The 24,692-nt window shown below is 59.9% G+C and overlaps 1 protein-coding gene across 1 annotated transcript in view; it reads right to left on the bottom strand.

Annotated features, from left to right (window-relative positions):
• The window catches only part of STK10 (serine/threonine kinase 10), an 81,043-nt gene extending 57,988 nt beyond the window's left edge, over positions 1-23,055 (bottom strand). The window contains exons 1-2 of the mRNA XM_008147611.3: positions 22,480-23,055; positions 1,702-1,866 (exon numbers count right to left, since the gene is read on the bottom strand). Coding sequence (XP_008145833.2) covers positions 1,702-1,866; positions 22,480-22,635 — 321 coding nt within the window. The 5' untranslated portion in view covers positions 22,636-23,055. The remainder of the gene's footprint in view (positions 1-1,701; positions 1,867-22,479) is intronic.
• Positions 23,056-24,692: the final 1,637 nt, after the last annotated feature.

Below are 24,692 nucleotides of genomic sequence, written 5' to 3' on the forward strand. Positions count from 1 at the left end.
CGGGCGGCGAGAGCAGCAGCCCGGGATGACAAACACCCGCCTAAAGTGACAACTTGGGGACAGGGAGTTCTGCTGTATCTACTCGGACAACCTCAGACGGCCACAGCCTCGGCACGAAACGTGCTTTCTCTCCATCTGGGTTTCCGGCTCCGCCCCTCCCCAGCAGCGTGGCCTTGGGGGCCGAGGCCCTGAGCCTCTTCGTGTCTCATTTCCATCGGTGAGGTGCGGAGGAACGACACAATGCAAGTACGACCCCCCAAAGCCTAGCACACAGGACGCCCTCCACGAAGGCTGGCTGTTCTTGGATTGTCTTTGCCCTGAGAAAGCAGTGAACTTGGGACCCAGCCACCATCAGCAATGGGCTCAGACACATAGAAGACGTTTTCCTTAATGGGTGCGTGATCCGCAGTCCCGTCCAGACTGTGTGGATGGACAGCAGGACGGGTGGACAGATCCATGCATGGGAAAACACCTCCGTGTATGACCAAACGTGGCTCTGTGAGGCCGGTTTGGCAACAGGCACTTACAAAATCTTTAACCCTTTGCACTCGCTTGCTTTTTTCTCGATTCCTGCTACCGATGCTAACCGTGTCGAGTCACACTCGACATCCGAGTGCAAAAGGTTAAAAGCCTTCTAAAGAGGTTCTCAGGCAATAACACAAAAATCCAGGGATGTCCATCAGAGTGTTTATAACCAGAACAGTCACAAGGAACGCCTACATACTCGTCAGCAGAGCACGGCCGTCAGAAGGTGGGCTCTATAGCTCAGAACACCGAGATGCAGGAATTTCCCTCTTACTTTAGCTTGCATGGAAAAAGTAAAGGTAAAAAAAAAAAAAGAAAAGGGAACAGGTATGTACAAATTCCTCTTTTTAAAAAAACCTGTGGGAATGGGAGTGTGTATATACAAAAAGTCAGGAAAAACACATTCCAAGCATTATTGGCGGTTCCCTCTGGCATAAACAATGTGGATGGTATTAACCTCTTCTTCTCTTTTGCTTTTCTACATACTCTCATTTTTTTCTGATGATCATATATATCACAGTTGACTCATTTTTAAAAACTGATTTGAGAGCGAGAGAGAAGGGAGGGGAGAGAGAGAGAGAAACATTGATGTGAGAGAGGCATACCGACCGGCTGCCTCCTGCACGTACCCTGACCGGGGCCGGGGATCAAACCTGCAACCCAGGTACATGCCCTTGACCAAGAATCGAGCCCGAGCCCTCGCCGGTTTGGCTCAGTGGATAGAGCGTTGGCCTGCGGACGGAAGGGTCCCGGGTTCGATTCCAGTCGGGGGCACATGCCTGGGTTGCGGGCTTGGTCCAACATGCAGGGGGCAGCCAATCAATGATTCCCTCTCATCGTTGATGTTTCTGCCTCTCTCTTCCTCTCCCTTCCTCTCTGAAATCAATGAAAATATATTTTTTAAAAAAATAAGAATCGAACCCGAGACCCTTCAGTCTGGGGGGGGAGGGGCGGCAACGCTCTAACCACTGAGCACACTGGCCAGGGCTATAGTTCCTTCTTGCTCTGAACTACTGTTGCCACCCTGGAAAGTGGGGAGGCTGTGCAGAAAGCGGGGGCCGGGGACCCAGACCCCCCTACTGCCCTTTCTCCTTCACCTGGCCCTTGCCCTCCAGGCAGATGCTGAGCACACGCTGAGGCCTCGGAGCGGCCGTGCGGGCGGCGGCGGCGGCTTACCCACAGCATGCCGTCGTAGTAGTAGGCGCCCAGGAGCTTCACGATGTAGGGGTGGTCGCAGGTGGCCAGGATCTCAATCTCCACGATGTAGTCCTCCAGCTCCTCCTCGCTCTTGGTCTCGATGACTTTGGCGGCGGCCAACGCGCCCGTCTCCTTGTTCTTGGCCTGCAGAGCAGGGACACAGACGGTGAGCGAGGCGTGCCCGGCGGACGCCGACCCCCGGCCGCCGGCTCCGGGGCCGCGTGGCGTGGAAACAGAGGCCGGGTGTCCGGGGCGCACGGAGGGCGGGAGCGGGAGCCACGCCGTCCTTGACCTTGGCCAGGGCTCACGGCATGTGTGGGAAACGATGCTCTAAGCGTAATCACACCGTGTGTACTTTAAAAGCCCCACACATATGAGACCAATAAAAATGCCAGATTGGCACCGCTCTGCAAATACCAACATGGAAGACGGGTGAGTGTTCCGTAAAAACGCCAAGCCACTGAACACATGTGGTCAGATGCTTTTATACAAAGAAAAAGGAGAAAGAGACGCTTTCATCAACGCTCACACGCATGTCAAGGCACGGAACGGTGCTGCCTGACAGCTGGCGGGGAGCAGCCCGGCGGGAGAGGCCGAGGGCTCTCGCTCTCTCTGGCTGGCTGTGCAGCCCCATCCACTGGCTACGCCCCCCTGCGCACCTGGCACCCCCAGGGCGACGACGGCACGCACGTCACCTCGTGTGCTCCCCACAGTAACCAGCGCCGCAGTGTCCCCATTCTACAGACGGGCAAGTCCAGGCCGAGGCATCAGAATTTGAATCTGGGTCCTCTGGCTTCCAAGATGCTGTGCACTTTCCCTGCCGGACGAGGGCTCCGTCCCCTCCAGGACCACATGCCGACAGACACTTCCGAGCGGCCCCAGGCCAGCCCTGCACGGGGCCCCCGAGGCTCAGAGCCGGAGCCCAGGGGCCAGCTGGAGAGAGGCCCACCCTCTCGGCCAGCGGGGAGACAGCGCACTTCTGGGGTGTAGTGGGCCCTGGGCGGGGGTGCTGAATCCCGCCAGGGAGCCTCCTAGAAGGGGGTCATGCCAATAGGCGAATCTTACACTCGTCTGTAAGTTTATGCTCAGTTTAGGTGCATGTTTCTGCTCACCGAGCTGCAAAATCCACATGTATCACGGACCCACTCTGCGTGGGTCTCGTCGGGCCTCGTCTACACCTCAACACGGCTACTTCATGTATCGCCTCCACGGCCCTACGATGGGTGCTGTTCCTCTCTCTCTCGTGTGCAGGCGGACACCGCCTGGCGACAAAGCCGGGCCTGGAATGCTGGCCGGCCTGCTCCTGGGTCTGCGGCACCGTGCTCCTCCGTCACAGAGTCCCCGAACCCTCCCCACCTGGCCAGGCGCCCAGCTCAGGGACTGGCATGTCACGTGGGGCCACTCCCCGGCTCAGTCCTAGTCCTAGATTCACCCACCCTGCTCCCTCGGCCCAACCTGGGTGGCGTCCTCGCCCCTAATTCAGATTTTAAAAACTTGTTCAGAACACCTTAAACCCCCATCAGTTAAGCAGTCAGATTCCCTCTCCCTCTCTCTCTCTCTCTCTCTCTCTCTCTCTCTCTCTCTCACACACACACACACACCCTTAACTGAATATGTACCCGCCCTTTCATCTCTTTCTGATTTTCGCCTCCCTCCAGAGGACCATCAAAACATCCCTCCACAACGTTCAAAGTCCCCTCCGAACCCAGAGGAGCAGTAAGACACGCTCCTTCTCAGAGAGGAAGGCGGAGGGCTCAGCGGTGGCCCTGACCAGGCTCTCCCAGCCTCCAGCCTCCAGCCTCCAGCCTCCAGCCTCCAGCCTCCAGCCAGAGGGCAGCACGGGCCGAGCTGGGCAAAGGCCACCCTCCACCATCACCTTTCACTCCCGAGGGCTGGCCTGGTGCAGGAAGCCGCCTGCCTCCTTTTTCTGGGTTTCCTTAAAGGGGAGTTTTCTCCTGGGGGTGGGGGGGCCCAGGTGGGGCCGTTTTCCAGGATTGCACAAAACCCGCTCGCCCGCCACCCTGAAAGGCAGCTCTGACCACAGGGCCACCAGGGCTGCTGTGTCCACACGGGGGGACCGCGCTGCCCGGCACCTGGCTCAGGTTCCAGAGGCCGGCGCCTGCCGAGAAGGGGTTAGCAGCAGCCACGGCACACAGCGCCTGGGCCACATGAACGTCTTTTAAAGCCTGGCTGAGGCAGCGATCCATCCCCCGAGGCCACCGAGGACGGAATCACGGCCGGCGGTGAACACAGCTGCCTCTGCGCTCTCACCGGGCGCCAGCGCAGGCCTGGCACGGGCTCTCTCGCCTCGTCATCCAGCGCTCGGAGACGAACACTAGCATCCCCCACGGACAGAGGGGCAACGGCGATTCAGAGATGCACGGAGACTGGCCGGAGGTCACACAGCGAGTGGGAGGTGACGGCTGGATCCAAACACTGGCTGCCTGAGCTCTGAATCACTTCCCAACAGGCCCTGCTTGGCCAGCGCCCAGTTCCCGCTCCGGCTCCGTTTGCTAAAGATAAACGACAACCACGGCCAATAGCAAGCCGGCAGCTGGGGGCTACCAGGCTGCCAGAACGCAGCTGCCCACAGGCCATTAGGGCAGGTGTGAGCCATCTGGCCGAGGCTCAGAGAGGTACCGACCCGCCCAGGATGGACCCAATGCAGAGCCCCAGCCCCCTGCCCCCCGTCCCCCGCCCCCCGCCCCGTGCGCTCTCTGCATCGGGCTGCCGCGCTCGCTCATCCCCTATTCCCTCTCTCAGCCGTGATTTACTGAGCCCGTGCTGGTGTGAGGCTTTGCTAGTGAACAAGGCAGTGTCTGCCTGAGGGGCCTCTGTGGGTCAGAGCCATGGCCTCCCACAGCAGGACTCGCCCTTCCCGGGTTTTTCTGCAGCAGAGCGAACCCGCCCACATTCCCAGGCCCCGAGATGCAAGGGAGGGAAGAGGGCATTCCACCCCTATCTCTGGAAGTGGGTGGCTGACTCAGCCAATCAGAACACGGTGACTGGCTCAGATGTGATCAAGTCAGCCAATGAAATGCAACCTAGACCGATGGCTGAGATGGCCTGCCGAGGCGGTCCCTGGGGGGCGGTCCCCGGGGGGCCGGGGAATGAAACTCTCGGAGCCTAGAACTGAAGCCACGGAGCCCAGTGAGGTCGCCGAGCCCTCCCACTCGTTTTCACACCAAGGAGGCACCGCTATTAAGAGCGAACACGTAAGAAAACGGATGCTCAGAGAGGTCAAGTCACTTGCCCGAGGTCACACAGGACTGGGGGTTGAATTCAGGCCGGTGTGGCTTCAAAGCCCATATTCCTGACTGCTCTGTCCTCTCTGGGCCTCAGTGTCCCCCTCTGCACAGGGTGGGGAAGTGACGCCCAAGACCTCCGTGGTCTGATGTGAGGGCATCGTGGAGACTGGGTGGGTCTGGAGAGCTAAGGGTGGTCCGAGTGGGCAGGGCCCCGTGGGAGGGGACAGGCCCAAAGAACAAGTGGCTGTCTGTGCCCTCTGACGTCCATCTCGCCCACCGGCTGAGGCAGGGCTGGGGTCCAGGGGAGGATGGGGGGGCTCGCACCCAGCCTCCACTGCCGGCCAGCGGTGACGAGCGCCTCGGCCCACACCCTCGAGAGCACACACAGTGGCCACTTGTGTTTTCTGGCCCAGGCACCTCGGTGGGAACAATCCTCCCCCTGTGCTGCTCGGGGCCCAGCCTGGAGGAGGTGGGGACAGCCTGCCTGCGGGGAGCCCTGCCCCACCCAGGGGCCCAGCCAGCCAGGGGCTGGAGGCTTCCTGAAAGTCAACCGCAGGGGCAGGCAGAGCAGTGGCAGGCAGGCAGATGGTAGCTCCAGGCCCTCCCCTCCCCTCCCCTCCCCTCCCCTCCCCTCCCCTCCCCTCCGGGCTGCAGGGCTGCAGGCTGATCACGGTGTCCCCTGCCTCCTCCCCCAAGGAAAGAGCTGAGATCACAGAACTCAGGGGCCAGAAAGAACACTGGCCACACCCCTAAGCCCCAACTCCCCACCCCCGCTCTGCAGATGAGGAATCAGAGTCCACAAAGGTGAACGCAGGGTCCAAGCTGTGGCGGCCGTCTTATCTGCAGGACAGAACACCACCTGCCCAAGCAGTTAGCACACAGGAGCCCAGAGCCCGCAGGGGCGGATCCCAGGGCACTTCAGTCCTGGGAGCTGGTGGAGGCGCCCCGAGATGAGTCCAAAGAAAGCAGCAGGGGACTGGGCAGCATCCATCCCCCTCAATGACTCACACTCCAGGTTCCTCTGGGAACCACCTCTCCCGCCCTCTGGGTGCAAGGGATTCCTGAGGGGCTGAGCTCACCTGGCCCAGGTGCACGGCCCAGGCCCAACCACTGAATCTGGACCCTCTCAGTCACTGCCAGCGGCTCAGACGTGCCATGTGACGCACGGCAGGCAAGCAGGCTTGTTGCACCTGTTAGTTCTTTGGTTTGTTTGGGGGTGCTGGGGGGGTTTGCTGAAGTTATCAGGAAAGAGGCTTTCTCTCTCTTGGGTTGCTACACTATTAGGATGAAGGCCGGAGGGTCATGCACTCCCCGTCCCGCCACTCCTTCAGAGATCCTGCCTGAAGACGAGGCCAAGACAGGGGAGCAGGGCCCCCACGTGGACGAGGGCAGATGCCGAGAGTCTGCCAACACCTGGAGCCAGCTGTTCCTGAAGGCCGCTCTGCCCTTAGACTTCTCAGTCATGTGAGTCCATCAACCCCTTTCTGGACTCGGATCACTGTCCACCAACACGGAAATGACTCCCCGTCTTTGGTGGTGTTCTGCAAATACCCACAAAAGTACTTCTCTACGGAAGCACCGGGCAGCAGGTGTGACAAGGGCACCTTCCCTCCCACGTGGGCTGTGGCCTAGGACGTGCCCTTCCCTGGGGCCTCTCAGAGGGCCTGAGTGAAAACCCAGGACGCTCCCTAACGGGCCACAAAAGAATCTTCCTCCGGAAAAGAGGAGATCATTTTACACCTATTAAATCGATAACGTAAGGAACAGCGACAACCTCCGTGCTCAGCAGGGGTGTAAACCGATTATCGCTCAAAGACGGAAATAGGCTGTAAGAGGCTTGAAAATACCTCTGAGGCCTGTTATCTGGCCCTCATTCCTGATCATTTCAGGCCAGGACAGGACTGCAAAAAGGGCAACAAAAGACATGGACTAGGGCCGTGTTCACGTGCGTCCGTAATGATGGCAAAAAAGTGGAAATAAACCTTATGTTCCACTGTGAGACACGGGTGGGACTGACTTGGTGGGTGATGGAGCAACCCCTTCAAATGATGAATAGGAAGATGACATAGGAATGAGAAAAAATAACTCAGCCAGAATAATAAGTCAACAAAGCAGGGCAATAAAACTATGGCTACGTTACGACTTTGAGAAACGCCTGCGTCTGCGGACAGGGACGAGCTGAAAACACAGCCTCAGGAATAAGAGTGTTTTTAGGAGTTCATTTCACCCAGTGCCATCTGGCCGGTACCCACAGGGGTCCCCGTGAGGACACACTGGGTTGGTGCCCAGAAAGTGGCCCCTTCACCCTGACCTCGTCTGTCCCCTCAGGAACCCACTTGAGTCGTGCTGTCCAGTAGGGTAGCTACAGGCCACACGGTGGCCGTAAAATTTCCTGAGGTGAACATCGGACTTCCCCGGCTGCATCAGCCACATCTCAAGTGCTTACTACCCGTGAGTGGTTGGTGGCGACCACACTGAATAGAGCCGGGACGGACCCTCCATCCTGCGGAAGCTCTGGGAGGCAGCTCTGCTCACGAGCTGCACCTGCCAGAAATGGCATTCTCACAGGGTAAGGGGGCGTCTGGAACCCGCTCCTGTGCCCCAGCCCCAGCCCCAGCCCAGCCTCAGCCTCAGCCACAGCCCCAGCCTCAGCCTCAGCCACAGCCTCAGCCTCAGCCACAGCCCCAGCCCCAGCCCCAGCCCCAGACACAGCCCCAGCCACAGCCTCAGCCACAGAGAACTTTCTTTTCCAGGGAAAAAGCAAAGACTGGGGACAGAGAGGAGGAGGCGGCTCAGGCGGGTTCACTTGCTAGGGACGTCTCCTAGCAACCCCGCGTGAGGGACGGCTCCCAGCTGACCTGTCAGCTGCACAGCCTGGGCGTGTGGGTCAGAGCCAAAGAATGGAGCCGTCAGGGCTAAAGGTTTCCGTTTTCCCGTCCTCTTGACGCTGGGCGGCTGTGCCAGGCATGTGTCAAGTGCGGTTCGGGCCACTGGAACCAGGGAGGGGCTTGGTCTGTGCCCCAAATACACAGAGGTGGTGTCCCTGCACCGTGACAATTGCGGGAAAGGCTTGGACTGTTGAGGAAGGAGGAAATCTGGCCCCAGAGGGAACCGGGTCACAGCAGACCGACACAGACTCAAGCGGGGTGGCGTGAGGGCAGCACAGAGCGGGCGGGCGGCCATGTGGCTGGGGTTCAGATTCCCAGATCCCCGGGGCGCCCTGGCTGGCAGGCGCGCGGCAGGCACGGAGGGAGCCGCGTGTGCACCGCAGCACGGCCTCCGCGGGCCCGAGTCCTGTGGGCCAAGGATCCGCAGGCCTGCCGGGCCGCTGCGGCCTCCGGGGCAGAACAAGGAGCACCTGCCTTTACCCAGCACCATCCATGGTGTGCCGAGGCACCGCCTGCCACCCCCTCCTCCTGCAGAGAAACCGAGGCCCAGGCAGGGAACGCGGCCTGTCCCACGTCCCACAGCTGAAAAGCGGCTGCCGGGCCTCGAACTCAGGCCTGGCTCTCTGCCCCGTGCTCCTTCCCCTCAGCAGCCCATGAGAACAAGCGTCTCCAGGGGCCCCCTGCCCACCACACGCTGCGCGTGCCTGTCCTCCCTCCCCAGCTCTCCCTCCACTGCCTCCCACCAGGAGCACTGGCTTCCAGCGGTTCCCAGCTGCCCACACGGTAAAGACCAAGCTCCCTGGCGGGCGCTGGCGGCCTAGCGCCCTGCCCACCTCTACCTTTCCGGGACTCCACGCCCCCCGCCCCACCATCACCACTCCCCGCTCCACGTGTGCCCTCCTGCGCCCTCCTTCCCGCCTTTCTTTATGCTCCCTCCCCACCTGCACTGCCTCCCCCACACCTGTGCTCCACACACCCCCCCCAGAGTCTAACTCACAGAGCCGACCCCAGGAGTCGGTCCCACACTCCTTCCCACCCCCCACCGGGACTTCCTCACACTTCATTAGCTTCACACCTTTATCACAGACCACCTGGGGCCACGGTCCTTTGAGTTCAGATTTTTCTCTCTGACCTGGCTGTGAGCTCAGAAAGGCTAAGCCCATGTCCCCTTCACTTTAGGGTACCCCACAGAGCCCGGCACAGAGCCAGTGGGGAGAGGGGGGCATGGGAAGGGGGTCTAGGGGGAGATGGGAGAATGGGTGGGCGGACAGGCAGCTGGGTAAGCAGATGGATGGATGAGAGGGGGATAGACAGGTGGGTGGATGGTGGATGAGGGATGGGACGATGGGTGGGTGGATGCGGGTGGATAGATAGTGAGTGGATGAATGGAGTGGTTTGTCCCTCCTTGCAGACAGAGAGAAACGAGGCCCTCCACATGAGATGAGGAAGAAACGTGACAAGCAGTCTGTTTCTCCGCAGCACACTGGGTTCCTGCATCCCCAGCTGCTGTCCAGCCTGGGAAGACCCCGCCTCATCTTGGAGAAGCCAAAGGCTTTGCCGGGCCAGGACACACACAGTTAACAGCCCTGCCAGGGACGAAACCACCGATAAGAACCCCCAGGGCCAAGTTTCAGCTCAGGACAAAGGAGAAGGCCTAGTTCCAGAACAAGCGACACTTAAGGATGACAGAGATGACCAAGCACAAAAGCAGAGGAGTGACGGGCTTCCAAAGACGGGCACTTAATACTCTCTCCCGGGGAGGAGCCTGCCCGCCCGCAGCCTCAGAACCCTGCAGGGCCAGCAACTAAAAACGAACACCCAAGCAGGACCGGCCCCAAAGATAGCGTCCCGGCCTTGGCTGAAAACCCGGACAACCTGTGCAACTTGGCCGGGGACGTGGGAGCCTCAGATCTCCGCTCTTCCAGAGTGAGAGGAACCCGAGCCTGCGTATCCCTGATAACGGAGGTGAGAGCGCGCTCCCACCTTCCCCAGCCAGAGGAAGGCGCCGAGTCATCGCGGCAGGAGGGCGGCCTGGGGTCCAGGGCAGAGAGGAGGCAGCACCCAGATCCAGGCCTCCTCTGCTCCCCGCACCATCCAGGCACCTCTGGGCCTCACCCCAGTCCTCCCCACCACTGGGGCAGGGATCTCGGCAGCCCTGCTCGCAGACCGTCCCAACCTCAGGGATTACGGTTACTCAGTGTTTCCCATCCACAGTACTTTCTGTCCTGTTTTTTATTGTTCTACAAAACAACATGTACTCATTAAAAGAGTCTGCAAAATAGAATGGGGCAAAGAAAAACCACCCAGAGTCCTTTGAGCATGTTGGAGGATGGATGTGTGGGAGGACGGTGGATAGACAGACGGATAGGTGGACAGGTGGGGAGGTGGGGATGGGGGGATGGGTGGGGGGATGGTGGATAGACAGATGGATAGATGGACAGGTGGGGTGGGGGATGGGTGGATGAATGGGTGGGAGGATGGTGGATAGATAGGTGGATAGGTGGGGATGGGGGGATGGGATGATGGTGGGCAGAAAGATGGATAGGTGGGGGTGGGGGAATGGGTGGATGGATGGGTGGGAGGATGGTGGATAGACTGATGGATAGATGGATAGGTGGGGATGGGAGGATGGTGGATAGACAGATGGCTAGGTGGACAGGTGGGGTGGGGGGATGGGGGGATGGATGGGTGGGAGGATGGTGGATAGACAGATGGATAGGTGGACAGGTGGGGTGGGGGGATGGGGGGATGGATGGGTGGGAGGATGGTGGATAGACAGATGGATAGGTGGACAGTGGGGTGGGGAGATGGGGGGATGGATGGGTAGGAGGATGGTGGATAGACAGATGGATAGGTGGACAGTGGGGTGGGGGGATGGGGGGATGGGAGGATGGTGGATAGACAGATGGATAGGTGGACAGGTGGGGTGGGGGGATGGATGGGTGGGAGGATGGTGGATAGACAGATGGATAGGTGGACAGGTGGGGTAGGGGGATGGGGGGATGGATGGGTGGGATGATGGGTAGGTAGAGGCTCCCATATTCCTCCTGTGGACGTACCCAGGCCTGTACAGGAACCCCGCCCTATGCATCCCAGCTGTCTGACCGAGGGGGACCTACGTCACCTCTCAGGCCCTGACTTTCCTCCCTTGTACGATGAAGACGCAAGCAGTTGCTGCATCGAGGGCTGGTGCAAAACCTCGCTGAGTGAACCTGTGGAAGATGCCAGAACAGGGCTGGGCCAGAGTGAGCGCCCCCCCATCGCTCGCTCACTCTTGTCCTCTCCAAACGCTAAAAATGGGGTTCACCTGTGGACACCGATTTGGTTTCCTTTACTCAGCAGTTGTGGCACAGCACCCCCACAGCACCGCCTGCCGCAGCCGCGGACCGTGCCCCGACCGGCGGGTCCACCACGGAGCTCCCCGGGCCCCACTGTGGGGCCCCGACACTGGTCACGTGGTTCTGCGCCCAGAAGCCTGGACCTTGACTGGCCTGTGCCAGACGGCTCTCCAAGTGGCGGGTCACGGGGGCGGGTCCCCTCTCCCTGGGCCCTCGCTGGCGCCTGTGAGTTAGAGGTGACGCTGAGCTGGCCTGTTCCCGCCTCCCCGCTGTGTGTCCACGGCACTGGCCTCCTGGGACCGCAGGAGAAAGCCACCTGGGTCTGGCCCTGGCCCGGGAGCTCAGCTGGTTGCAGTGTCGTCTCCATATGCCAAGGTTGCGGGTTCGATCCCCAGTCAGGACACACACAAGAAGCAACCAGTGAGGGCGTGGACAGGTGGAGCAACGGATCGATGTTCCCCTCTCTCTCTCTCTCTCTCTAAACTCAATTTTAAAACAATAACATTTTTAAAAAGACACTGATGTCCCGCTTGTGGGAGCTATTGTTACCCCATTTTGCAGAAGAGGAAACCGAGGCCCCTCTAGAAGGGGGATGTCCCGTGCCCAAGGCCACGTGGCAGAGACCGCGGCCGAGCTGGGCCCTGTGGGGTGGGACGCGAGCATCGCCGAGCCCAGGAGGCGCTTCGGGGACCTGCTGAGGGCGCCGTGCTGGCCACGGTGGGCGGGCCCGGCAGGTGAGTGGCACAGGCCCATGTCCCTCAGGAACGGAGGCGCACCAGTCGCCTCTCCTCCCCAGTGATGAGTTTCCTATCACCTCAAAATGGGGGTGCTTAGTGGGGTGCCGAGGAGGAAGGGGGAGGCTTGAAAGAGCTCAGGCCTCCCTGCACGGCCCCGCCACCCCCCCCAGGGGCCAGTCGGGGCAGGAGGCATCTCAGGACCAGTGGGGCACCTGCCAGCTCTGCCGGGTCACGCTCAGGGTCACGCTCAGCGGGACAAAGCCAGCTCACGCGGTGGCCGCAAGGACCCAGGGCTGGGCCGGGGCTGCCAGACGGTCAGGCCGGAGCTTTCCAGGGAGGTGGCGAAGGGAAGGGCAACGAAAAGGGAGGATGAAGGGAAGGGAGGATGAAGAGAAGGGAGGAGCAAGGGAGGATGAAGGGAAGGGAAGGGAAGGGAAGGGAAGGGAAGGGAAGGGAAGGGAAGGGAAGGGAAGGGAAGGGAAGGGAAGGGAAGGGAAGGGAGGATGAAGGGAAGGGAAGGGAAGGGAAGGGAAGGGAAGGGAAGGGAAGGGAAGGGAAGGGAAGGGAAGGGAAGGGAAGGGAAGGGAAGGGAGGATGAAGAGAAGGGAGGAGCAAGGGAGGATGAAGGGAAGGGAAGGGAAGGGAAGGGAAGGGAAGGGAAGGGAAGGGAAGGGAAAGGAGAAGGGAGGATGAAGGGAAGGGAGGTGGTGAGGGGAAGGGTGAGGGGAAGGGAGGATGAAGGGAAGGAAAAGGAAAGGAAGGGAAGGGAGGAGGAAGGAAGGGGAGGGAAGGGAAGGGGAGGGGAGGGGAGGATGGAGGGAAGGGAGGTGGTGAAGGGAAAGGGGAGGGGAGGGGAGGATGAAGGGAAGGGCCAGGGGAGCGAGGCCCCAGCTGTCTCCCTCCAGGGCACGGCCACCCGAGTGGCCCGGCTACCCCCGGACTGGCCGTCCACGGGCGGGCACAGAGCTGAGACCGCCCTCCCCAGGCTCCATCATGGTCACCCTAACACAGCGCGAGGGAGAAGCTTCAAGAAGCTTCGGCTGATCCACAGGACCCCGACACACACACAGGCATCTCCCCACCTACCCTGGAGCAGCCTGGGGACCTGCCTGCCACCCTCAGGAAGCCCCAGACACAATCAATTGTCACCGAGGACACGGTCACATCCCTTGGCCTCCTCTGTGCTGGGCCCCGGTCCAGGGGGCCTACAGGCCTGTCTTTACAAAACACTGGGGTTTTTTGTTTTGTTTATTGTTTGTTTTTTTGTTAATCCTCCCCCAGGATACTTTTCCATTGATTTTTAAGAGAGAGTGGAAGGGAGGGAAGGAAGGAGGGGGGGGGGGGGAGAGAAAAAAACGATCCGTGTGAGAGAGATACATCCACCAGCTGCCTCCTGCACGCACCCTAATGGGTGCCGGGGATTGAACCTGCAACCCAGGTGTGTGCCCTTGACCTGGATTTGAATCCGAGATCCACCGGTGCCAGGGCCGGCGCTCTAACCACTGAGCACACCAGCCAGGGCAGGAAAACACCGTTTTGCTCTTCATTTTACAGCTAAAGATCCTGTGGCTCAGAGAGGTGAGGTGACTTCCCCAAGGTCACACAGGAAGTAGGCGGGGAAGCCAGGGGGAAGCTCAGAACTGACTCCAGGGCCGGGGCCCATAACCGCACGCAGCACTGGGCACACGGAGGAAGCTGGGTCTGGCATGTACTGGGTCGTCATTCTACTCATTCAGCAGAAACGCTGGGCTTCACCAGGAGCAGGGCCTCATTCACAAAAGATGGGAGGCTGATAACTCGCCGCCCTGGGGGGCCTACCTCCTGCACTGAGGCAGGAAAATAGACAAGGAGACCCACAAGGAGACCCCAGCTGCACAGGAGCTTCGAAGGAAATGCGCTCGGAGCTGTCCCGTGGTCAGGAAAGGGTCAGGGCAGGCCTCTCTGGGGAGGGGACATGTGGGCTGAGCCCCAGCTGTGCAGAGTCACCGGAAGGAAGAGAGTGGCAGGTAGAAGACAGGCAGAAGGGGGCGGGGCTTCCTTGACCTCTCCCCCTCCTCCTCTTCCTCCTCCCCCTTCTCCTCCTCCCCCACTGGACAGAGGCTGGTTAGAGTTAACTCTTCAGTCACCAGCACAGTGGTTGACCCTCGAGTCTCTGGGAGAGCCTGTTAGTAAGGAAGAAATACTGAGCTATGGAGGAAAGAAAAAGAAAATGTAGCAAAGGGGAAAGCAGAGAGAAAGGAGGGAGGAAGTGGAGGGTGAGGGCAGGGAGGGATGGAGAAGGGGTGGGAAGGGGAGACGGGAGGAGGCTGTGTGGGGTCTGTTCCTCCCTGCCCCGTGGGCACACCCAGGAGTGCTCAGCACCCAGAGGCTGCGGCACCAGCAGCCCCACACCCCCCAGGGCCCCAGGAGCACCCAGGTCCCCACCCGGGCGCCCGCCCCTCCCGCTGCCACTTCCTCCGCCAGCCTGCACTGTCACCACTTCTTCCGCCTGAGAGGCCGCCGCCACCAGGGGCTCAGCCCCGCCCCCCTGAGCTGCACACAGCCTGGCAGGAAGGGCGCAATCCTGGGCACAGAAACACCACGCTGAGGGGCGCCACGCGAAGCCACCTGGACCCTCTCCTCACACTAAGCCCTTCGTCTTCCCTCCGCTCGGTGTTTTATTATTATTATTGTTATTATTATTATTATTAAGAGAGAGAGAGAGATGTCCATTTGTTGTTCCACTTATCTATGGATTCCTTGGTTGATTCTTGTATGTGCCCAGACCGGGGATCGAACCTGTAACCTTGGTGTATGAGGACGATGCTCCAACCAACCGAGCTGCCCGGGCAGGGCTTTCCCTCCCTTCTGTCCATAGAAAAGGCCCGGGCGCCCGGCTACAGACATCTGGCTCAAGTCCGAGCCTCGCCACAGAGCAGCCGTGTGTCCCTCTGCAAGTCACGGCCCTCTCTGGGCCTCTGCTTCATCAGGCGGGAAGTGAGGATCTAACCCCTACCTTTCCTGGGGCTGGGAGAACTTAAACGGTGAACAGATGAGAACGGAGCAAAAGTCAACTGCCTATTCCTGTATCTCACTCACCCTGGAACCCACAGCGCCTGGCACACAGTAGGTGCTCAACTAGTGATTCTAATGACCAACACTGACATGAGCTTTCCCAACGCCTTGGACCCAGTGGTTTACCTGGGTCGTTTCACCCTCCAACAACCCAAGGAGCAGCACCATCCCTAAAGCCACTTTACAGCTGAGGAAACTGAGGCACGGGTAAGCTGTTTTCTCACAATCCCACCCTGACCACCGTGAGCGTCCCTTCCCGCCTCACCTTCTCCGCTTTCTTTCCTCCCCCGAGTATCACGCCTAGCTCTCTAGAATCTCCCATGCCTCCCACCCACATACCACATCTCTCAGCGGGTGGCCTTCCATCAGTCACCTCCCCTCCCTGGGCTCAGACTCGGGCCCCAACCACAGCTCCGGCCTTTCCCCCCACCGCTGTCCGCCCCAGCCACCAGGACGAGCCGCTCTGGCCCAGCCGCACGCATCCATGCTTGGAGCAGCCAGGAAACCTGGGCATCCTCCAGTTATGTGGGCAAGCCACTCCCCCCTCTGGTGAGCACCCAAAGAGAGCTCCTCTCCAACACCACGGCCGCGGGGGGCGAGGGCGGCAGAGGGCCTGATCAGGCCTGGGGCTTGGGGCAGGCAGGCCATTAGCGGAGCTTAAAACTATTACATCTAAATGCCCGGATGGCATTCGGCCCTCAAATACTACTCTAGATCTGGCCCCGCCTGGCCAGCCCCCCAGGCCAAGCCCAGCCCCACACCCACTGACCACTGACTGGGCTTGAGGAGGCAACAGAAATGTGTAGAGTGGGCTTGGGGGCGGGCACAAGGTGGGGGCGACCAGCAGAGGCCGGATCTGCACTGCCCGGTACAGTGGCCACCTGTCACTTGTGAGCCCCTGAAAAGTGGTTTGTCCAGACCAAGATGTATCGTAACAGCAACACACAGACGGATTTCAAAGACTTACTACAAAACAAGAATATTCAACATTTCTGGCATTCCGTATCGGTCACGTACGACAATGATACTGTTGGAGACATCCTGAGTTAACTTCAGCAAACACTGAAACCCGTCTCTCCTGTGCCTTTCCTGGCTGGCATGAGGCTACAGAAAACTGTGAGCTGCACGTGTGTGAGGCTCGTGTTCCGTTTCGCTGGACAGTGCCGGCCCGGAAGGCGGCTCCTCGGTCCGGGCAGAGGCAGCCGCAGCCACGCGGGCCGGGGGTACTAGCTGGTCTGGCCTTTGCAGGGAAGACAGAAACCTGGGCCCGGATGTGCAATCCCCTGATGTCAAAATGCTGGCAGTCCCTTCAAACCTGGTTCCGCCACCTGGGAGCCTCCCAAACCCGCCACAGGTCACACCCGGCTCCAGGGCCACCCGCCGGCAACCTCCGGCCTCACGTCCCGTCTCCCTCGTGGCCAGGCTTCCTTCTCTCCAGCTCTGTCACCAGCCCACCCGCCCTGCCAAGTGGAAGCCTCCCCTGCCCCGCAAGCCCTGTCTCTGTCCGACACACCCCTCATCCCAGCCGACTTTGACCTTCCTCTGTCCTCCCTGACGTGGCCCTGAGAGCAGCAGGGGGGGCCGATGGCCCAGCCAGAGCACCCCGACACCTCCTATGGCCGTCTCTACCCCCTTGGTGTGAGTTGCTGGGTTAATTCTCACAGCATCTCTGTGGGGTGAGCAGCAGTCTCGCTCCCACCAGGACCCTGAGGCTCAGAGACAAGCCACTCGCCTGCCGTCACGCAGAGCTGCTGAGAGGGACCGCGGGGATTCGAGCCCTGGTCTGTCTGGCCACAGGCCCGAGTCTGATCGTACACCCAGGGACCAACGCACAGGTGAGCAAGCACAGTCTGCTGAACTGAACCGAGGCACGTTCATTTGTCTGAGGCAGTGGCGCTGGCCTGGTGCGATGTTGCCCCCCAGGGGACACGTGGCCATGTCTGGAGACATTCCTGGCTGTCACAGGTAGAGGTGGAGGGAGGGGGGTACTGGCACTGGTGGTACTTCTAGTGGGTAGAGGGAGGGATGCTGCTAACATCCTACATTGCACAGGGTCAGGGTCAGGGTCAGGGTCAGGGTCAGGGTCACCTGCCCCAAACAGTGCTGAGGTGGGGAAGGCCTGGGATAAGGAACAAGCTACAAACATCAGGCTTCGTGCCTGGCCCCGTTAGCAGTAACTGGCCGGGGCCTTCTCCGTTTGATACCAAGCGCATCAACGGTCCTAAAGGCCTTCCTCTCCTGCCCACTTCCTGGTGCAGGTCAGGTGCTCCGTGTATCACCTCCCCAGCTCCCCTCAGCCCTCCCTGATCCTCCCAAGTCTCTCCTCCATTTAGTCAAGAGACTGAGGCTCAGAGCGGGAGGCCACTTGCTTGCGGTTGAAACCCAGAACTTCCTAAGCCCCAAATTTCTTCCCTTAACTGCTGCTCCACTGCCCTCGCCTGGGCCTCGGGGCGCCCCTCCAGGGCTTTTCCTGGGGCCCATCTCTCTCCTGGCCCAGGTTCCCTGGGGATTTCCCCAGCCCAGGGCACTCAGGAGGCCTGGGCACCCTGGTGAGCGTGTGGCTGGGACTCCCATTAGCAGTGTAACTCCCTCCACCCTGGCTGCCCCGGAGCCAGCCAGAGAGTCTGGGGCGGCAAGTGCCCGAGCAGCCTCTTGGCACCCAAGCCCAGCCCCTGGCAGGCGACATCCCCAGGAAGCTCGGGCCACCTTGGTCTCAGGACCGAGCCAGGAACCCCCTCACAATAGCACGGACTTCTGTTTAAAAACACCAGGCTGAGCGGAAATAAGGTTACGGGCTGGGGCCAGATCTCTTTCCGGAGGAGGAGGGGGGCGCCCTGGACTGAAACCGGCCTTGAAAGCTCGGAGGCAGGAGAGGAGGTGGAGGGAGGGCCTGGCAGGCAGGGAGGGAGGCCTCCCCCGCGCTGCACTTCTGCTTTGTCTGAAGGGGCAGGATGTGGCACTTGAAGGATGTGGGTTACTCACAGGAGCCGGAGGGCACCTGAGGCCCCCACGGGAGGGCAGCCACGGGGGCCAGAACACGAACTCTGCAAACCCCAGTTCCGTCCAGCACCACGGGTGTGGGGGGGGTGGGGGGGGATGATGGGGTGGGGACAATGCCACCCAAACACTAAACGGGCACTTGCTGGCGTGCAGTTCTGTCTTCCAGAAACACAAGGTGGACGCGGACAACTGCGCTCAGCGGAACCTGGAACCTAGCGGGGAAGGAGGCCCGAAAGGCGGACGCACCTCCCACATCAGTGTCGCTCTGGCCACACCCATCCACATCTGCCTCCCTCCTTCCTCCCGGCACCCCCCCCCAGCCCACCGCCACACGCACCCTGCAGGCTTCCTCACAGTACGCAGGAACTGTATTCGTTGTAATTCTTTTAAATTTCTTATCCACAACACTTGTACAACTGTTTGTTAAGGTTCTTATCTTTTTTTTTCAAATGTGCTTCACCCTGGCCAGGTAGCTCCGTTGGTTAGACCAGTGGTCGGCAAACTCACTAGTCAACAGAGCCAAATACCAACAGGACAACGATTGACATTTCTTTGGAGAGCCAGATTCTTTAAACTTAAACTTCTTCTAACGCCACGTCTTCAAAATAGACTCGCCCAGGCCGTGCTATTTTGTGGAAGAGCCACACTCAAGGGGCCAAAGAGCCGCATGTGGCTCGAGAGCCGCAGTTTGCCGACCACGGGGTTAGAGCATCGTCCTGATACGCCAAGGTTTCAGGTTCAGTTCGACCCCAGGTCAGGGCACATACAAGGACCAAGCAATGACTGCATAAATGAGTGGAACAACCCATCGATGTTTCCCTCTCTCCGTCTCTCTCCCACCCCTTACCCTCTCTCTCTCTCTCTCTCTCTCTCTCTCAAATCAATAAATTAAAATTTTTATTTTAAACTCTTAAAGACAAAAACATCACACATGCTCCCGTGAGGCTCCTGGGTATTGTGTCCTTAGCCCCCTTTTCTAACAAGGCCCCCGGTTTTCACTGCGGGGCTCTGCACAGCTCAGGAGTCGTAGGAGCGCAGGTGAGGATTACAGCAGACGTGACTGTGTTACGTCAAGTGCTCAGCACAGCGCCCGGCCCGTGATACGCACGGAACCAACCTGAACCTGTGAACACTGAAAAGGAGAACGAGAGCGAGCGAGAGGGTTTACTTAAGCATCTCATGAGACTAGGATCTAGGGGCCCTGAGCCATCCCAGAAGGGATGTGTGAGCACTTCGGATACAGGAAGAGACTTCAGGAATGAAGGATGGCATAGAACACCCTAGGTGTGGATGCTTACAACCCTGCACTCACATGGTTATCACCATAAAAACCTATAAAGCCTGGAAGGAAATAAACCAACGTGTCCATAGCAATTGAAGGGAGTGGTTGTTGTTTTCGTATACCCACAACTTTGCTAACTCATAAACCTGTTCAAATCTTAAAGACAACATGAGGCCCAAACCCAAGCAATTTCCAAGAAGCAGAAAGGTCACCTCAGCCTGCTCACCCAGCTTAGAGCGGGCCCACTCTGCCTGGGTTCAGCACGGGAGCGGGTATCTGTTTCATCCGCTGCTATGACAGCAAGCACCAAACACTTCCTCTCCCCTTTCAAGTCTTCAGAATAAAGACTACTTTGAAGGGCAAGAATGCTGAAACCCTGTAGCTTGTGACCTTTACTTTGTATCTAGTAATGAACTAGAACATGACTTTCTTTGGAAATCAGCTTGCAATTGCATGAGGATTAGGTAAGAATGAGCTTGACTTTGCTCAAAAATCGATGCTGCCCTCGTCTTGGTCCTCCCGAGGCCGCCGGAGAAGAGGAGGAAATGGGGTGCAGACTGCCAATGCCAGGGAGAGAAATGGTGCCAGCCACCACTGCCCCAGCTCCCGGCCAACTGGTTCCCCAGGCACCACGTCAAAATGCAAGTTCTGGTCCCAGCCCTAACACCTAGCTGGAACCTCTCCCCAGCGCCGCCCTGGTGGCCACGCCAGGAAAGAACCAAGTGGGAAGGAATTGTGGCCCCGGGTTCGCCCTTAGCAAAGCAGCACCTGCTTCCACCTCAGCTCCCAGGGGCTCAGCCAGCAGCACTTTTCCAGGGTTGGGGGCCCGAGGGACGGGACTGCTGACCCAGGATGGGTCTTCCTTAGCGGGCAACTACGGGCAGTGTTCAACTGAAGCCCAGAGCCATGGGCTCTCGTCCCTCCCTCTCTCTGGACCCTCTATCCCCACACACAACACCAGGTGGGGTTAGATCAGAGGGTCACGCACTCATGTCCAGCAGGTAATATGGTAAATCGCCCGGGTATGTCAGCCATCACACAGCCCATATGGTCTAGCTTTCCCTTGTCTTAATGATGAGCAAAATCATGGGGGCGGGGGGGGGGGGAGGTGCTGCAGCCAGTCCACAGCTTGGAGAACTGGACTCACTTGGAAAGGGGTCCAGGGGCTCTGAAGAGCCAGGAGGAGGTAAAAGAACCCCTCAGTCAGAGGAGCCCCTTGGTATGAACCTTCCGGAGGAGCAGGGGAGTTTCTCAGGGCGGAAGCAGGAGGAAATGACAACTGAAACTCACAAGGGGAAATCTTAGCGGCACAAAAGCAAAGTTCTGCATTTAGGTTTGAAAGGAAATGAACCAGGCTGGGAAGCCAGGGTGCACTGGGGGAGAGGGCCAAGACTGCAGTGGACAGCCAGCCCCTCCCGGAGAAAAAACATCATCCTTGACAGCCGACAGCAAGCGCTCCGAGCGCCCACGGAGCCTTCAGCCTTCGGGAGCAAGTGAAGGGTGTGGCGCGCTGACCGAGGGTCCAGCTGCTCTCCTGGCCGTCAGGGGGCATTTGAAGACAGGACGATGGCAGGGGGCCCGGGGGGAGCCACGGGCTCGGGACAGTTTGCTGGGGCCACTAGGAGGAAGATGCAGCTCTGAGACGGGTCAAGGAAAGGGGTGCCTGCCAGCAGAGAAGGTGCCCACCGCCCTCAAACACAATGCGGGCGGGCAGCGGAGGGCAGCAAAGGCTGCCTGGAGTGTGAGTGACAGCACAGAGGCCCGCCTCTGCAACCACAGGACCTCTGCTCCACGGGGGTTCCACCCTGTAACAGGAAGTGCGGCCCACTGGGGAGGTAACAAAACAGGCACCCAGATGGGCCCCGCTGGCCTCAAAACTGCCTCCAGAGCGGTGCTTGTCACACTCGGATGTGCTTAGCTACCACCTGGGATTTTTTAAAATTGATTTTAGAGAGAGGAGAAGGGAGAGAGAAACATCGATTTGTTGTTCCACTTACTTATGCATTCATTGGTTGGTTCTTGCCTGTGCCTACAAGAGACTGAACCGGAAAGCTTGGCATATCCGGACGACACCCTAACCAACGCAGGTACCCGGCAGGGCTCACCTGGGGTTCTCCTGAAAAGAGCTAATTTAGTGGGTGCAGGGTGAGCTTCTGCGGCTCTCACGGGCTCCCAGGCGATCGGTCCAGGCACCGCCCTTTGGTAACCAGGCCACTTTCAAGGCAAAGAGAGCAGGTTCTGAGGGGGATCTGGGTGAGAAGGGGGGGGGGCGGTAAGAGAGGCCCCTCCTGAGGTCCAGCCTCCTAAAGGGCAGTCCTGGGTCCGAGTGGTCTACAAGCTACAGGGGAGGGGGCTGGCGGCCGACAGGAGGCGCGTCCTGGAGGATTCTCTCCAGTTTCCTGGAGGAAGGGAGACCCGGCGGGGAAAGGGTGGCCTCAAGCCCTAAGTGTTTGGGTCCCAATACAACTCTGCCACTGGGAACTGGTTCCCGGGAGCGGGAACCAGACCCTGTCCCGCTGCAAACATGTCTAGAATTAATCAGCTCGGCCCCAACCACCCTGCGCACACGCTCTGGGCGCCGTGTCCCTCCAGGGAAAGGTGACTGAGGCCGGGAGCCTCCCCAGCGGTGACTCATCCACAGAATCCAACATGACCCCGCCGGGCAGCCCCAGCTCGCTGTTCCCAGCCCAACCTCTCCCTCTAGACCGCCCCCAGCCCGTCCCGCGCGCCGTTTCCTCTCTCTCAGGTGTGTCCCCAATCCCACGGTCCTAACCCTTCCAGACGCAGCCGAGTCTCTACCCCATCGCCCGGGCGTTCACTCCCACAGCACGTGTGGGCGCTCCTTAACGTCTCCCAGCCTCACAGCATTGCGATCCGCCGCGGGAGGCCCCTCGGATGCTGAGGTCCCATAAGCGCCCCTTTGTCTCCCCCTTCGGCGCCGAGCGCAGTGCCAGACGCACAGGAAGTGCTCAGACACTGAGCCGGGAGGGAGCGGGATCCGTGTCCAGAGGGGGCGCCCAGCGCGCAGGGACTCGGCGGGGCTGAGCGAAGGTCCCTCCAAAGAACCAGGGTGACGACGACAGGAGCCCCGAACCCCGAGTTTATGTCGGGGCAGCCCCGCTGCGCCCTCCCGAGCCGTGATGCCGTGACGCCGGCTGAGCGGAGCCCGCGCCCCTTCGTTCCCGGGCCCCCCGCCCCCCGCGCCCTCACCTTGTAGACCTTGCCGAAGGCGCCGTCGCCCAGCTCGCCCACGATCTCCCACACTTCGTTGGGATCCAGGTCCCGCCGGACGTGCTCATATTCGCGGGACTTTCTCTTCTCGAAGGTAGACAGGCGCAGGATGCGGCGGAAATTGGCGAAAGCCATGGCTCGGGGCGCGCGAGCCAGGGGGCGAGGTGGCGCCGGCTCCGGCTCCGGCTCCGGCTGTGGCTCCGGCTCGGGCTGTGGCTCGGCGGCCGCGAGGAGGAGGGGCTGGAGGACGCCGCGGCGCTCGGGGGTTCTCCCCAGACCCGCCCTTCCCCGCAGCCCGGTCCCGGTCAAGTGCGCCCGGGGCTGCGCGCGGCGGGAGCACCCGGAACCTCTCGGGCGGCCGCGGACCCCGCCCCGTTCGCTCCCGTCTCCGGGGACGCCTCCCGCGTGCCGGCCCCGCTCGCGCCGCGCCCACACCCTGCCCGGGAGCCGTGGGACGCGGTCTGGGACCCGGCCCGCGCCCGCCCACCGGCCCGGCTCCACCTGCCGCTCCCGGCTGCGCCCGCAGACCCCCTAATTGGCTGCGGGCGTTCCCGGCTCCGCCCGTCGCCGCAGGGCACTCTGGAGACTGTAGTCCGCCGCCAGCCCGCGCGCTCAGCGCTGGGGACCGGGGAGTTCCTGGGGACCCCGTCGCCGGAATCGTCCCGAGTCGGGGAGACCAGCCGCGCCCTGGGGCTCCCCACGTTTCTTGGCGAACGAGACGGGAAGCGAACTGGCGTTTCGTGAGCGCGCACCGATTGCTGTCCGAGGGCCCGAAGGTGAACCGGCTGTAAGCACTGAACCCGCCCCCAGCTCGCCCTCCAGGATGCGCTGCTCGCGCCCACTTTTCAGGTGGCGGCGCCCGGCGGGGGAAGCACCAGCCCGGGGCTGCACGTCCGCCGGCGGGTCCGGGGCGGGTTCCGCGGCGCGGTGCCGCCTCCTGCCGCGCGCAATGCTGCGCCCCTGCGGCCGCGGCCGGTCCCTGGAGGCCCCGGCTTCCCGGATCGTTTCCTGCTTCCCAGGCGCTCCCGGCCCAGACCCAGAGCCGGCCAGCGTCGGAGCCTGGGAGAAAGAGCCCCCCGGGACTCATCACAGGCTTCATGGTGGACCTCCAGATGTGTTTGCATATTAACTTAAAAGCTTCTGGTTCTTAATTTCCCGATTTAAATAAAGCGTCCTGTATGCAGCTCCTTCCACGGGAGCTTTCTGTCACACTCCCCGCTTTTACTGGGCTCTTTTCCCCTCTCTCTCTCTCTCTCTCTCTCTCTCTCTCTCTCTCTCTCTCTCTCTCTCTCAACATATTTTATTGATTTCAGAGAGGAAAGGAGAGGGAGAGATAGAAATATCGATGATGAGAAAGAATCACTGATCTGCTGCCTCCTGCACGCCCCCTACTGGGGATCGAGCCCGCAAATGTGCCCTTGACTGGAATTGAACCTGGGACCCTTCAGTGCTCTGGACGAGGCTCTATCCACTGAGCCACACCAGCGAGGGCCTCTCTCTTTTTTAATGATAATGCTCAGTGCCATGCTCGTACCTTGTTAATGTGAATACAAATGTGTACGTTGAAAGTGAGTTTGGAGAAGTTCTCAATCTTTCTTTAGCCTCTTTGTTGAATTTAGTGGGGTGACATTGGCTAGTAAAATGATGTGCTTCAGGGGTACAGTTCTATCATACGCCATCTGTATTGTACTGTGTGTTTACCACCCCTGTCAGGTCTCCTTCCGTCACCGTTTATCCCCCACCCCCACCCTCTGCCACCTGCCCCCTCCCCCCCGCTCCCTCTGGGTAACCACTCCACTCATAGGCGGTCTCTTGTCCCCCAACCTTCAGTGCAAACCAGTTATTCCTCCAGGTTCCTGCCTGATCCCTTCGTCAGCTCTTCAGAGCTGCAATGATTGTATCCCTGAATGCGTCAGTTGTAAGGAAGTTTATCCATATAACGCTGCCTACGGTATTACTAAATTAGAACTGCTTTGAAACCATTTATATAACATAGAAGTGATTTGTTCCTTAATGGTTTTGAGAAACCTCCCCACAAAACCACCTGGGCCAGATATCTTTTCTTAGCGTTTCATCATTGATTACTTTCTGGTTATTGGTTATGGTTATTGATTGATTCACATTTTTAACTCCTTCATAAGTCAATTTTCATGAAATTATTATTCTAGTTATCTAAGTCTGTGCTGTCCAAT

The sequence above is a fragment of the Eptesicus fuscus genome, chromosome 6 (assembly GCF_027574615.1).
Source record: "Eptesicus fuscus isolate TK198812 chromosome 6, DD_ASM_mEF_20220401, whole genome shotgun sequence".
Classification (NCBI taxonomy): domain Eukaryota; kingdom Metazoa; phylum Chordata; class Mammalia; order Chiroptera; family Vespertilionidae; genus Eptesicus; species Eptesicus fuscus.